This window comes from Azolla caroliniana, unplaced genomic scaffold (genome assembly GCF_043228905.1).
Source record: "Azolla caroliniana isolate FFs.n. ecotype wild unplaced genomic scaffold, voAzoCaro1.0.p SCAF_22, whole genome shotgun sequence".
NCBI lineage: Eukaryota > Viridiplantae > Streptophyta > Polypodiopsida > Salviniales > Salviniaceae > Azolla > Azolla caroliniana.
The window spans coordinates 196,455-210,693 of NW_028230457.1; the positions used below are offsets into that span (position 1 = coordinate 196,455).

The 14,239-nt window shown below is 40.6% G+C and overlaps 1 protein-coding gene and 1 pseudogene across 1 annotated transcript; both read right to left on the reverse strand.

Moving 5' to 3' along the window:
* Positions 1-2,837: 2,837 nt before the first annotated feature.
* On the reverse strand, positions 2,838-5,022 carry LOC147849685 (uncharacterized). Its single transcript, XM_087337263.1, has 2 exons — positions 3,874-5,022; positions 2,838-3,248 (listed from the first exon to the last, which is right to left on the reverse strand). Exons 1-2 carry the CDS (start codon positions 4,896-4,898, stop codon positions 3,035-3,037), a joined length of 1,239 nt encoding a protein of 412 aa, XP_087193389.1. The 5' UTR covers positions 4,899-5,022; the 3' UTR covers positions 2,838-3,034.
* On the reverse strand, positions 4,900-8,008 carry LOC147849686 (uncharacterized; annotated as a pseudogene).
* Positions 8,009-14,239: the final 6,231 nt, after the last annotated feature.

Here is a 14,239-nt window from a genome sequence, read left to right on the forward strand (position 1 = left end):
ATCTTGAGGTACTAACTTTAACAATGAATGATATTCATGCTTCAACAGATGTCATTCCCTCATACTTCCAAGGTAAACTTCTTGCTGATGAATAGTAATCTCATTGTTGTCAACCATCGTTGTCTAGTCTCTCTCTAGCACGAATTTTTTGTAACTAGTTTCGATTGTAGTATTGTTTATAAGTTATAACACCATCATTTCCTAGAATCTAACGTGGGGATTCTTGTTCAACATTTCCATTTAGAGTGTAATTTCTTGTGTGGAATCTTGTTAAACTTTCTCGATAAGAGTGACATTTATAACATTGGTAATAGGCATGTCTACAACAAATCACACCATCAACAAGTTTAAATGAAAAAGGTTTTATATCAAGATTTCTTGTTTTTTTCCCAAAAACATATAAAGATTTCTTATATGTCAAAGATTTCATTTACCTCGGATTGAGGTTTACAAGGACCATAAAAATGTCATCGGGAAAATCATAAGGGTTAACATTAGTTTGTTTTGCATCGTGTATGGGATTCGGGAATGTTGCGATAAATTAATGTCAGATGTTTACCACAATATCCTTAAGGTTTCATTATTTCCCCAAATGCCTTTGTTCAACCCCTAAAAACCATAAAAGCGGGATGAATCGACCATATTATAGTTTCACATAGTGCAATAAGAATATTCTTGAGAGGGAATTTATCAAGGGCGCTCGAGGAAATAAGGAAAACTCAGCCATGAGTAGAAATAGAGAAAAATCGGGGATGTTTCAAAGTTTTCTCCCTACTCTCAATGTCATCGTCACTCTCTCTTCCAATCTTCCAAACTTTCAAGGGCACTCAAGGAAATAAAGAAAACTCGGCCATGAGTAGAAATACCGAAAATCATGGATGTTTCAAAGTTTTCTCTTCCAATCTTCCTACTTTGATATATAGTGTTCTTTGAAATCATTGGATTAAAGATTGAAGCAATCTTCCTCATCTGTCCTTTGTGATCATTCACGATATGATCATTGGATCAATGTACTGCTTATTCATTAATTCTTTATACCAAAGAGTTTATTGGCTTGAATAATTGTCGTAAACGGTTTCCACAAACAAAACAATGAAACCATTTTAATTGTTTAAAAAATGTAGCCATTTGCACTTTTAGCTTTGTCATTTGTTTTTATCAAAATAATACCCTTAACATTTCACTAAATTTCTCAACATCCCATGCTTTATTTTTTGAACATTCCAACCTACCCCTCATTTTCTCGAATTCCCAAAATTCTCCTTTCTCCCTCTCTACTATCATTCCAATAATACAACTAAACTCTGCTACAATTAAAATACCATTACTACTCTATAAAGGTTCTTTCACAAGAACATATTTCAAGTAGGGATGTTTGCCTTAGGGTATTCAAGTCGAAAAAGACAAGAATAGAACAAAAAGGTTTAGAGGAAAAGAGTATTTTAATTCTCTCATGTATATTAAAAAGGAGAAAGAGAGGGAGGCAGAGACAAAGACAAAGAGAGACGTGATTATGATATTTAATTTTTAACATACCTAGATGGCCAAAACATGACCTACGAAACCGAAAAAGAGTATTAAGTGACAATCTCCCTTGTCAATACTTAAGGTGTATCCACACATGGCCCATGTAATTCTTAATATCACTCATATGCTTAATTACGTAGAGAGCACACATATGTCGTAAAGGTTGGGGTTGGTGTGCCCAACTTGGAGAAGTTGTGTGAGGTCGGTGCATGTAGAAAATGATGGGAAGCATTCTTGAAGTGCTTTGAATGCTTCACATTTTAGTGATAACTCCTCATCTTCAAGCTTTGTTTATATGGGGGAGGGGGGGAGCATGATAGAAATGTGAAGAAAACTTATTGGCCTTGTCAAAAGAACGATAGAGGACAGGTTTGGACACTATATGAAACTCAAGTAACATGTACACGTTAGGACAACACACTATGATACCATCAATACTTTCTTACGACACGTTTAATAAGTTTTGTCCACCTTGTATGAATAATCGATTAGTTTATTAGTTTTAATTTTACTTTCTTGGAAAAGGCATACATATTGCCTTAGTTAGTTGTTATTGTTTTGTTGGAAAATTCTCATTAGAACGCAAGGTCTATGGGGCCCAAAGTGGGATTCCCTAAAGTGAAGGTAAAAGTAAACAATTAGGCTGCATTAGTAGACAACTCTAATTATTACTCAAAAGGCACAACATATGTCGACAAATAGAATTAACATAAAACACAAGAAGCAAAGAGAAGATACATATACACATATACCCAAGGATAGTTCTGGGAAAAACATAATGTGGCCTACTTAACGTTGAATTTTTTGTGAATTGTAGTCTTTTGGCTACTACCCCTTAGAATTGAGATAAAACACAATAAGCAGAGAGAAGATATAACCCAAGGATAGTTCCAAAAACAATATAATGTAGCCTACAAAACCTCAAATTCTTTGTGAATTGTAATCTTTTGGCAACCCCTTACAATTTAGATAAAACACAATAAGTCAAGAGAAGATATAACCCAAGAATAGTTCCACAAACACTATAATGTGTGACCTACAAAACTTCAATTTTTTTGCGAAATGCAATCTTTTGGCTACCCCTTGAGCAAGGAAGGATGGCATAGGAGGTTGATCATGGGGGTAATGTTAGCTGATCCACTATTAGCACCAAAACTCAAAGGTCATCCTATAATAATAGTTCTACGGATAGGATGCAAGTCAAATGCATTATGTATGCACACATATGCTTTACGTTTTACAAATACTCATCTAAAGAGAACTTCCGAACATGGGGGACATGTAGTGTGCGCACATTTTACTTGAATATGGGACAAAATTTCGGGTTAGTCGAACCATCCCTTTAAATGATGAAGAGGTTGTCTATAAGAGTAAAACAATAGCAAATACACATCTTAGTGCCTTTTGATGTATGAATAAACCTAGAATTGTTTTTTTGAAGTATATAATACAATATCACTATGGTATACATTTAGCCATGCTTTCTTGCTAAACAAGAAGATTGGCTTCAAAACAAAGTGACCCTAAACAACCACATAAGTATCAAGAAAATGATTAAACAAACCAACATTGAGTTGCAGAGGGGTTGGTTATGCCAACAACGTGGGGGCGGAGCCGACAAAGTGAGATTATTTGCTTCGAGATCATTCCAATGATCCATGAAACCCGCATCTTCATTTCCGACAATGTTTCGCGCAACGGAGCCACATATTTCACAAATCCTGCACTTGCCATAGGACAATGATCACTATAATTCGTGGAGAACAATAACAACAATCTTTGTACACTCAACTCGAGTCTAATCCCGACAACATTGAATAGTATTTCCGGGAGTCTAAGGAAGGATACCATGCTCTAGCAAAAGCATTTGTTTCAGTTGTAAAAAATATAAAGAAAGCATTCAAGCATAACTATAACCGTAGTTCTCTAACCTTCGAGAACAAAATGCTGTTACTAATCTTCGATTTGAGCAAATGCACTTCATCTTCACTTGGAAAACAATCCTAACTCTTTAAATTATGGATTGTGAGTAAAAAAAGGAAATGCCTTCGAAGAACCACAAACTCGATCACAATTCAACGAGTTAACAAACTGTAATGCAAATGTAACCTAATGTAATGAACAACAAACTCGATCACAATTCAACGAGTTAACAAACTGTAATGCAATGTAATCTAATGTAATGAACAACAAACTCGATCACAATTCAACGAGTTAACAAACTGTAATGCAATGTAATCTAATGTAATGAACCACAAACTCGGTCACAATTCATCCAGTTAACAAACTGTAATGCAATGTAATCTAATGTAATGGACCAAAGGATTAGGTGTGTAATTTGCTCACCGATCGCCTTTGATTTTGAACCAAGCTTCGGCACACTTTCGATGAACGAGGGCCAAATCATCTTTACAAGCGCACCCAAGCTTCGTCGCTTCACCGGATATGGAGTTTAGGTCAACACTCATATAACATACTCTACAACATTCTCCATGTCCATGTCCTTCTTCTTCTTCTTCTTCTTCTTCTTCTTCTCCTTCATCATCATCACCATCACTATTGTCTTCTTCCTCCTTAGGTTTCTTCACATGGGGCAGTACTCCACATGAGTTTAAGCCTTTCTCTGCATCACCACCATCACTTGCATAGCTCCTCCCATGGCTAGGGTTAGCATTACCATCATTGGCATAGGTTCTTCCCTGGCCAGGGCTAGAATCATCCTCATTTGCATAGCTTCTTCCATGGCTAGGGTTAGTATTACCCTCATTGGCATAGGTTCTTCCCTGGCCAGGGCTAGAATCATCATCATTTACATAGCTTCTTCCATGGCTAGGGTTAGCATTACCATCATTGGCATAGATATGAGCATAGGTATGGTTAGTATCAGTTTCATCCACATAGGTCCTTCCATGGCTATGGTTAAAATCACCATCATTGTCATAGGTCCTTCCATGGCTATGGTTAAAATCACCATCAGTGTCATAGGTCCTTCCATGGCTAGGGTTAGCATCACCATCAGTGCCATAGGTTCTTCCATGGCTGTTGTGAGCATCGCCTGAATCATGCACATAGCTCTGTTCATGGATATGGTCAACATTATTACATGAATCATCAACAGAGCTTCTATGGCTAGGGTTCCTATCATCATGATGTTGTATATGAGCAGCATAACTCATGCCTTCTTCTCCTTCTTCATCAGTGCTGGAAGAAGCAGAAGACGAAGAAACAGAGGACCTGTCTTCTTCTTCAGTTTCCCTGTCTCTAGTATCAGAGCTCCATGTGATATGAGAAGGCGTATCGACATTAATGGACGCTTCTGGTCGCTGGACCTGCATTCTTATTGTATCCATGGAAGGCTCTGGTGTATGCATATTACAGTATAGTAATCATGGAGACTTGTGGTTGAGAAGGAACCATAGCTTCTGTAGCAGAGAAAGAAGGCAAACATGAAGAAGAAGAAGAAGATGAAGAAGATGAAGAGGAAGCAGGAAATGAAGAGAAAGGTAGCATAGCTTCTGATGGCTATGGCTACCAGAAACCGAGGATAAGCAGAGCCATCATCAGAATTCATCATGGAAGATAATAAACTTATGATCCCCAATTTTATGATAATTATTAATTGTCAAATTCAGAAGAGATAGTGACTGATGGATCAGAATTCAGACAACAAAGGGGGCTAGAGAGAGATGAGAGAGAGAGTGTGTGTGTGGGTCTGATCAGTCCTTGGGCCCCTCTCCTGCTCAGAGAGAGAGAGAGACAGACAGACAGACAGACAGAAACAGACAGGAAGACAAGGAGTACATATGGTAGAGAGAGAGAAACAGAGCAAAGAGAGCGAGAGAGAGTGTGTGTGTGCACTGTGTATGTGTGTAGAGAGAGAAACAGGGCAAGAGAGAGAGAGAGACAGTGTGTGTATGTGTGTAGAGAGAGAAACAGGGCAAAGAGAGTGAGAGAGAGTGTGTGTGTAGAGAGAGAAACAGAGCAAAGAGAGTGAGAGAGAGTGAGAGAGTGTGTATAGAGATAAACAGAGCAAAGAGAGTGAGAGAGAGTGAGAGAGTGTGTAGAGAGAGAAACAGAGCAAAGAGAGTGAGAGAGTGAGAGAGTGTGTAGAGAGAGAAACAGAGCAAAGAGAGTGAGAGAGAGTGTGTGTGTAAAGAGAGAAACAGAGCAAAGAGAGTGAGAGAGAGTGAGAGAGTGTGTAGAGAGAGAAACAGAGCAAAGAGAGTGAGAGAGAGTGTGTGTGTAGAGAGAGAAACAGAGCAAAGAGAGTGAGAGAGAGTGTGTAGTGTGTAGAGAGAGAAACAGAGCAAAGAGAGTGAGAGAGAGTGTGTGTGTAGAGAGAGAAACAGAGCAAAGAGAGAGAGAGAGTGTGTGTGTGTAGAGAGAGAAACAGAGCAAAGAGAGTGAGAGTGTGTGCAAAAAACAAAGTGTGTGTGTGTGTGGATAGAGAAACACACCGAAGAGTTCTGTAGAGAGACAGAGAAAGAAAGATATATTAACGTCTTCTAAGGCTAAAATTGGCCCATGAGACAATTGGTTTACAACAAAAAATGGGATAATTTACTCATTTATCGAAAAGTAAAAAATAAAAATAAAAATAAGATAAAAAATAGAGTTTTAAGCTAAATAGTTCTAGTAAAATAGCAAACATGTTCTATATAAAAAACATGTTCTACAATGAAAATGATGTTATACTAGTCTCTCGAAGAGAAGCAGGAGGTCAAAGGGTTTCGATGTGGATGTGGCCCGTGGCCCGTGGCCCCAATGTAAAAAGGTACCCCAAACATAGCTTCTAGTCGACATAGCTCACGTTCCCTTATCTTCTTAATCCTTTCTACTCCATGTCGACTTGTTTTGAAGCCTAACATCCGAGGGCATTTGGTTGTTCTTTGCGTTTCGGCTTCCTCAAGAGAGAGGTCGAGCGGCGTAAGTGTATCCACATTCATCGTCTCCCCTTGTTCCTGAAAAATTACACTAGTTATAAGTTGATGAATAGTAAAAGGGTTATGGTTAACACTTTGTAATTTATTCTCCCTATGTTGTTTTAGCTCTAAGATATACCTACCTAGTCTATTTACATCCGGGGTATCTAATAGTTTGGAGAGGGTGGGAGAGGGTCCTAATATGTCTTGGTATTCCACTCGTATCTCAGCATAAGTTGGGCACTTGCATGTGAAGTGATACTCATCCTCTATCTCTATGTGGCACAACCTACATAGCCTTTCCTCCCTAGGGACTCTATTAGCCCAACCATTCTCAATCTCAAGTTGGTGAGATGATATCCTAAGTTGTCCAATGGTCACCCTTAGTGCATTTGATAAGAATGTATCTAGATATCTTGGTCGTGTAATAAAACCTAATTGAGAGAAGTGCAAGAAGTGTTCCTTATAATACAACATTTCAGATGGGAGTGGCTCTCATGGGGTGATCCATTTATATTGAGTGTAAATTTGCCATATTTCTTGGCGTCTCACTCTATTACGGTCTTCATGAGATATTAGAGTTTGGCCAGTCCCATGGTTGTCCATAAGGAGGGGGGGTAGGTCTTGAATGTCTATGCCGTTTGCAAGTAACCAACTCACCACAGTGCTATACCAAGAGCTAGTGTCTCCAGATGCATGTAGGGATTGAGATGCCTCAAAGGCTCGACGGGATATCCTATCTTGTAGTTGGCAATGTATCCAATGAATAAAAACTACCACTTGAAAGAGTGCTTCTACTAACATCGGGGGCAAACTGAACTCTGCTCTAATAATGTCATGTGGTACTATCGATTTGCTTCGGAGTTGACGTGATAACATCGTCACCAAAAGTCTCTCTAATTGCGTCCACATGAAAGATGGTAGACCTGGAGCCCATACTATTGATGCATACATGAGGGAAATGGTCACTAATGAGTCGAAGAGCCATCCCTTAGTCCGTGGCTCTTGAAAGTATGCCTGGTGGCATTGTCTCTCTAAGAGTGAGAGGGATGCATACCCTCTCGTTAGCCTATCTTTGGCTGCATGGGTCATTGAGAATTTACCTAAGCGAGCACTAAAAGTGACTCCCAAGTATACATATGATCCAACTACCTCAACTAGTTTATGAGAGAGGATTAGGTGACATTTACTCCTAACTCAGGACGATGTATGAACAATAAGGACTTTAGTTTTCGCTAGATTCACTACCAGTCCTCGTTGTGTACAAAAGTCATCTAGGGCATTAAGATGCTTTTGTAGGTCGTGTTCTGACTCCGAGAGCAAGAGAATGTCGTCTGCGTAGAGCAAGAGATTAACTTGCGTATCCCCAATAGCTACACCCTTGCCTCCCTTACGAGCAATAAAATAAGTGATCTCATCAATGTAGATCCCAAAAAGCGTTGGTGATAGGGGCAACCCTGTTTTACACCAATGGTGCTAGTGAAACAATCAGATAGGCCACTTGGGCGTCTTACGCACTCGGAGACGTGCTCATATAGGGCATAAATGGCCCAGATCATGTCATTTGGTATCTCAAAGCTCTTAAGTTTATCAAACAACTTCTCCTTAGGAATTGTGTGAAAGGCTTTGCGGAAGTCCACAAAGCAACAATATAGTTTCTTCTTACGAGCCGTTGTCTGGTCAATTAAGCACCTAAGTGTGAAGATATGGTCAATAGTGGAGAAGGCTCGTCTAAAGCCAGCCTGCTCAGGTGCTCGAAGACTTAATGTTTCCATATAATCGTTGACCTCCGCTTCCATTACCGCACCATATAGTTTAATGAGCGTATGAGTTATCATAATGGTCCTATATGTATTTGGGTCCATTGGGTCCCCTCCTTTATGTATAGGGGCCACTGTGTTCATGGTCCATTGTGGTGGAAAACCCTCGGCGAGGGCACGATTGAAGATTAGAGTGAGAAAGAGGGCTAGGCACTCTCGAGCATATATGATGTGCTCGGCTCACAATCCTGTGTGGTCCATGGATTTCCTATGTTGTAATTTTTTTATGACCTTCGTGACCCTAGAGGTCGTGAAGGTCGGGGTGTGGAAGGCATTGGGATGGGTGGTTGGTTCGGGACATGGTAGAGTCTCTCGATATATGTGTGCCAAATATTGGGATCCTCGAGGGGTGTTTGTGGTCGCGGTTCTCGTAGTCTCTTCCATGCAAGGGCGCAATCCCTACTCATGAGCATATGGTAGAGTTCCCAATATTGGGATGCTTCCCAAGCTTGTCTTTTACGACGTGTCATCTTGCGCATCTCTTTTCGAGACTGTACTGAGGAAATAGTACCACTAAGTCGCGACACTTTAAGTTGTCTATACAACTCTCTACAATCCTCGTCATACCACTTGTTTTGTGGCATGGACCCTATTCTACTATGATTGGAGTGTTTCGTGTATGGGAAGCTACTAATTGTTGTTGAGTGAAGGGTGTGTGCGAGTTCTGTAGTGAGGTTCTCTAAAGGCAAGGGAGAATCAAAAGAGGAGAGATGGGCTTGAACATGTCGGGAGTAGATGTCAGTGAGCTCATGCGTGAAATGTATTATGGTGTGATGGTTTGGTTGACTAGAGTTGGTGGCGTGGGAGGTGTCGCATTTTAGCTCAAAGTATAGGAAGCTATGGTCTGCACCAATGGGGCGTGCGACCAGACGGAAGGAGTTAACCATGTGGGTAGCTTCAGGGCGTCCTATTAGGTAATCAATTGTGCTTTCCCCTCCTCCATGTGGGAAACATGTGAGTGCTTCCGAGCCCGGCCACTTGGCTAAGCCATTGTATATGATCATCTCGTGTCAACTTCCAAGTTCAAGCAGATGATGGCCAAAGCTTGTGGCGTCCACACCTTGATCCTTTGATGTACGCGTTATGTCTAAGTCTAAAGGGTCGATATTCACCATTTCGAGGTTTCTATCCATTTGAAATATTGTGCATTGTCGGGATTGGGTTCTCGCATTGAAATCTCCTACAAGGAAGACTTCCCCTTGAGAAGAATATTGGATTATGTCATCCGATAAAGGTTCGTATGGAGAAGGCCCATGTAGCGTTCCTTCATCAACTATACTCGCCTCTCCAGCCATATTGTACTGGGATCCTCTCGGGGGGGAAGTAACACACGGTGATAAATATCGCCTAATCCTTGCTAGTGAGGACTTTCACCCACATAAAACGGGCTTCTGGGTCTTTCTCTAGTATTTCTATCCTATTATGTATCATTCTACGAAATAGTATCGCAACCCCTCTAGACCCTCTAGTAGTATGTCGACATGAAGTTTGTCTAAATATAGATTCCCAACAAAAACCATCAACTTGTGGCAGTCCTCGATTTGGAATCTGATGTGTTTCTATTAAAAAAAGTATGTTAGATACCTTCAAAATCTCCTCTAGATGGCCAGGGTGTGTCCAAAGTGCACCGTTACAGTTCCATAAAGTCATCCTATGTTTATAGTTTGTCATATGGGCCACACACCGTCAATTGGCGGCGCAATAATTTATTATCACACGTCCATCTCGGTAAAAAGCACGATGCCCCCTTTACGAGCTTGTATGACTTGCGGCATACAAGTTTTACAATGCTCAATTTGCATCTTGTTAGGTCTTCATCAAGATAGATAGGGTTCCCGCCCAATCCTTGAAGAATTGGTCTCTTTTTAAAAAATGTGATTCAAGATTCTGAGTCCTTAAACTGAAGAACCAAAGCTCTAATGGTGTCACGTCCTACCCTCCAAGTTTTAGTGATTGGTACGGCTTTGTACCCCAACATTTTCCCTGTGCATCTTCGTCGGGAGATGCCCCTTCCTTGAGCCCAGTGACCCGTACATTTAGGCGTTGAGCTTGACGCATTTTTTCCTCCTCAAGGGTAGTGTTTACAATATTTTCATCCTTTAGTTCCTTTTTAATATTACATTTTACTACATCAACCCACCTAGTTTTTTCTAATTCCATATTGCTTTAAACCTCTTCCTTAACCTTTTTGATCTTGTCCTTAATATCCTCTAGGGAAGATATCTCAAGGTCCTTAACTTGTTTCTAAAGGTTCATGTTGTCTACTTTAAGTTTCATTATTTCAGCAATAAGCACTTCTTTTTCTTCCTTATCTTTTTGTTTTTAAGTTTCAATCTCTTTCGCCCATTTTTCTATTTTAACGAAACGGTTAAGGACATCTAAAAATTCTTCCTTACGTGTAATTTCTTTGTGTGTTTCCTTATGGTTTCGTCTAGAAGTCATGTTGTATTTGAAAACATAAAAGAAAGAAAAGACAAAAATGACAAAAAACTTAGATGAGCATCGGTGCCTTGTGTGCTAGGTACAAGTGTAGAAGCACATTTATACTCTCTCGTTTATCAACCGATGATGTTGTCAGAAGCATAGGTGACAGTTGTGGTCGACAATGACTACAAACCAAATAACGGTGGCAACAACGATGACGACGACGACGATGGCAACAACAACAGCAACGATGATAGACGACGACAGACGGCGGCGGTGGCAGGAACGATGGCTACGACGGTAGGCAGTAGAAAGAGTCCTTGGTAGTAGAGAGAGAGAGAGAGAAGAGAGAGAGAGTGTGTGTGTGTGGAGAGAAATGGCGAGAGAAACAGTGGGCAAACGGTGCGGTAAAGGCAAAGAAACTTAACTGAACTGTTTATATAAAACAAAAACCAAACCGAACAGTTTATAAACTCTCAAGTATTTAATTCCCATCATTTAATAAAAAGTAAGTCAAACCATTTAAACCCAAACCATTTAATAAAATGTAAACGAAATCATTTAAACCCTAATCATTTAAGGAAAAGTTAAAACCAAATTGAACCATTTAAACGAGCTAATGAAACGTATAAATAAACAAATACCCTAGGCACCAAGTTGTTTCACGCAAATAGATGGATAATTATCAATCCTCCTTGTATTGTAGTAGCAGGCTTCAGTCCCCTGGCAATGCTGGGTCAGCTACACGTTCGACATATCAGAACAACTGATACGGAATCACTGCGATGATACAAGTTGCGACAACAGCTGCTTAGAAATTTCTATCTTTTGCTAGATTGATGAACTGATCCTGATTTGTCGTTTCAAAGATTGACGAATAACTTCATATTCTTTTACTAATTCTTTAAATAATTATTTAAGTTAAATTTATTAAATCAATAAAAGAAACTTTCATTGAGCCATTAAATTAAATAAACATTTAAGTTAAATTAATTAAGTTAATAAACTACAAAGGTTGAAAAAAAGTTAACCAAAAACCAATAAACCAAAACCGAACCGTTTATCGAAAATTCAAACCAAACCAAACCATTAAAGTGTTTGGGAACCAATAAACTGTTAAACCATGGCTTAATGGATCGATTTGGTTTGAGCCAAAACTGTGCCCATCGCTAGCAAAGAGAGTGAGAGAAGAATGTGTACAGAGATAGAGAGAGAAACAGAGCAAAATGAGCAAGAGAGAGAAGAGAAACAGAGCAAAGAGAGTGAGAGAGCATGTGTGTAGAGAGAGAAAGAGAAATAGAGGAAAGAGAGAGAGAGAGAGAATGTGTAGAGATATATAAAGAGAAAGAAAGCAAAGAGAGTGAAAGAGCATGTGTGTAGAGAGAGAGAGAGAGAAGAGAAACAAACCAAAGAGAGTGAGAGAGCGTGTGTGTAGAGAGAGAGAGAGAAATAGATCAAAGAGAGGAAAACAGAGAAGGAAAGCAAAGCAAGAGAGGGTGTGTGTGTAGAGAGAGAAACAAGAGAGAGAGAGAGAGCAAGAGAGAGGTCACTTGGGTGAGAGATATTACCATGGAATGGAATGGAAGATTAGATGAGGTGAGATGGCATGACATGTGGGGTGAGAGAGATTACCATGGAATGGAATGGAAGATGAGATGAGATGGCATGTCATGTCATGGCATTCCATGCTGATCCACGTTCCATGGCCTGTTGCCTGCTTTCGAAATGTCCTGGACAACAACTGGACATGCTTCTTCTTTAACAATTGGACATGCTTCTTCTCTATACGTTGATCTTAAGCGGAGTTACCTCTAAGTGTTTGTGTATGAATATATATAAGGGTATAAATAAAAGTGTGTGTTATGTATGTTTAAATATATATATTGTGGTGTCCCTTGGATGCAAGTGCATGCCTTCATGTTGGGTGTGCATGTGTGTTACCGATTAGGAACACAGTCTACGATCAGTCCTTCGACTGTGTTGCAACGGATGGTATCATCGTTGTGTAATACTTAGTGGGATACCTCCCGTAACCTAGTAGCGTATAAGGGAGACGGCTACAACCGAGCTCCTTAGATAGTGGACTAGCAACCACACCGTTACTCACGCCTACGCTCTTACGACTGCGCTACGCCACCAAGGATAACAGACACACAGTAGATTAACCACAGATACGCACAGATATTAGAGAAGATAGAACTCTATTAAGATACGCCTCTTACATTCAAAATTACACGCTACCTCTACCAGAGGTTTTCTGCCCTTTATATACACAAGGTCTTTTAGCTGTTCACGCTTCCCGCGTGAACCGTTTACATGTGTTACAATATTACTCTATTCTATATTATTGCGCTCTTGTCCGTCGGTTACTATTTCGGCGGAAAACACCTGGCACGCATGTGGGACAGTGCCATGGCACGTCGGACCCACCCCTTTAATCTTCCTCCAAAATGGCCCTGATGTTTGGTTCAACTATGGTCTCCGGGTCCGGGAATGGGGTAGGGCCCCTAGGCGCGTCGTTGTGTGGTTCCCCGGCTTGGTCGGGAGGGCTTCACATGGTGTTGCTGGCTTCCTGTGTGGGTGGTCCGGGTTCTGCAAGCTCTTCTTGGGCTATTGGGGTTGGTTCAGCCGACCACGGGGTTGCGGATGAATCAGATAATACAATAATTGTGAAGATAACATTTTAAATAAATTCAATATCTAAGTACAAAATGATGGAGGTTTCGAATGTACTTTATTACACGAGAAACGGACAACTAAATGTCAAGATATGAGGGTATAAAGTTTGTGAAAGGAAAAGAGAAAATTGTGAGATATCCCACATACGCATGACAAATACGGCTCTCATCATATATAAGGTAGAGCAAAAGATGTTATCTTTGTGTCTATGTGTGGAGCATAGAGAGTTCAAGGTAACTTGAACTAAGAGTGGAAGTGGGCTAGCTACTCATAAAGGGTTTTGGCCAACCAAAACCGGATCGGCGATGGAGCCGGTGATCCGGCGCCAGTGAGACACCGGCATCCGACGGCAATCCGGCGGCAATCCGGCGACGGCAAGGTGACGGCATCCGGCGCCGGTGAGACGACGACATCCGGCGAGGGACCGGTAACCGACGGCATCCGGCGGCGGCACTGGTATCCGGCGGCAACCAGCGACGACGAGGTGACGGCATCCGACGCCGGTGAGACGATGGCATCCGGCGAACCGGCGTCCGGTGACTAGATAAATAAATATATAAATATATATACATATATACATATACAAGGAGGGCAAGTAAGGATTCGAACCTTGCACCTCCGAGTTAGGAGTCAATTGGCTTACCATTAAGCCATGCCATTTAGTTGAATGTATATTTCTATCATTGTACTTTTACATGTAAATTCTCATACATGAGAGCTAAAATGAGTGACATGGTTATCATGTACCACATGTAATACATAAGCGCCAAATGGCAAACAAGCATTTTATGCATGTCTTGTACCCTCACATGCATCATATGCATGAGAGCATCTATAAAAGAAGGAAGGGGGAGGAGAAAAAACGTT

Coding starts and splice junctions, on each gene's coding strand:
- LOC147849685 (XM_087337263.1), bottom strand. CDS start 4,898: ATGCATACACCAGAGCCTTCCATGGATACAATAAGAATGCAGGTCCAG. Junction 3,249..3,873: donor TTCAAAATCAAAGGCGATCG/GTGAGCAAATTA, acceptor TGGCAAGTGCAG/GATTTGTGAAATATGTGGCT.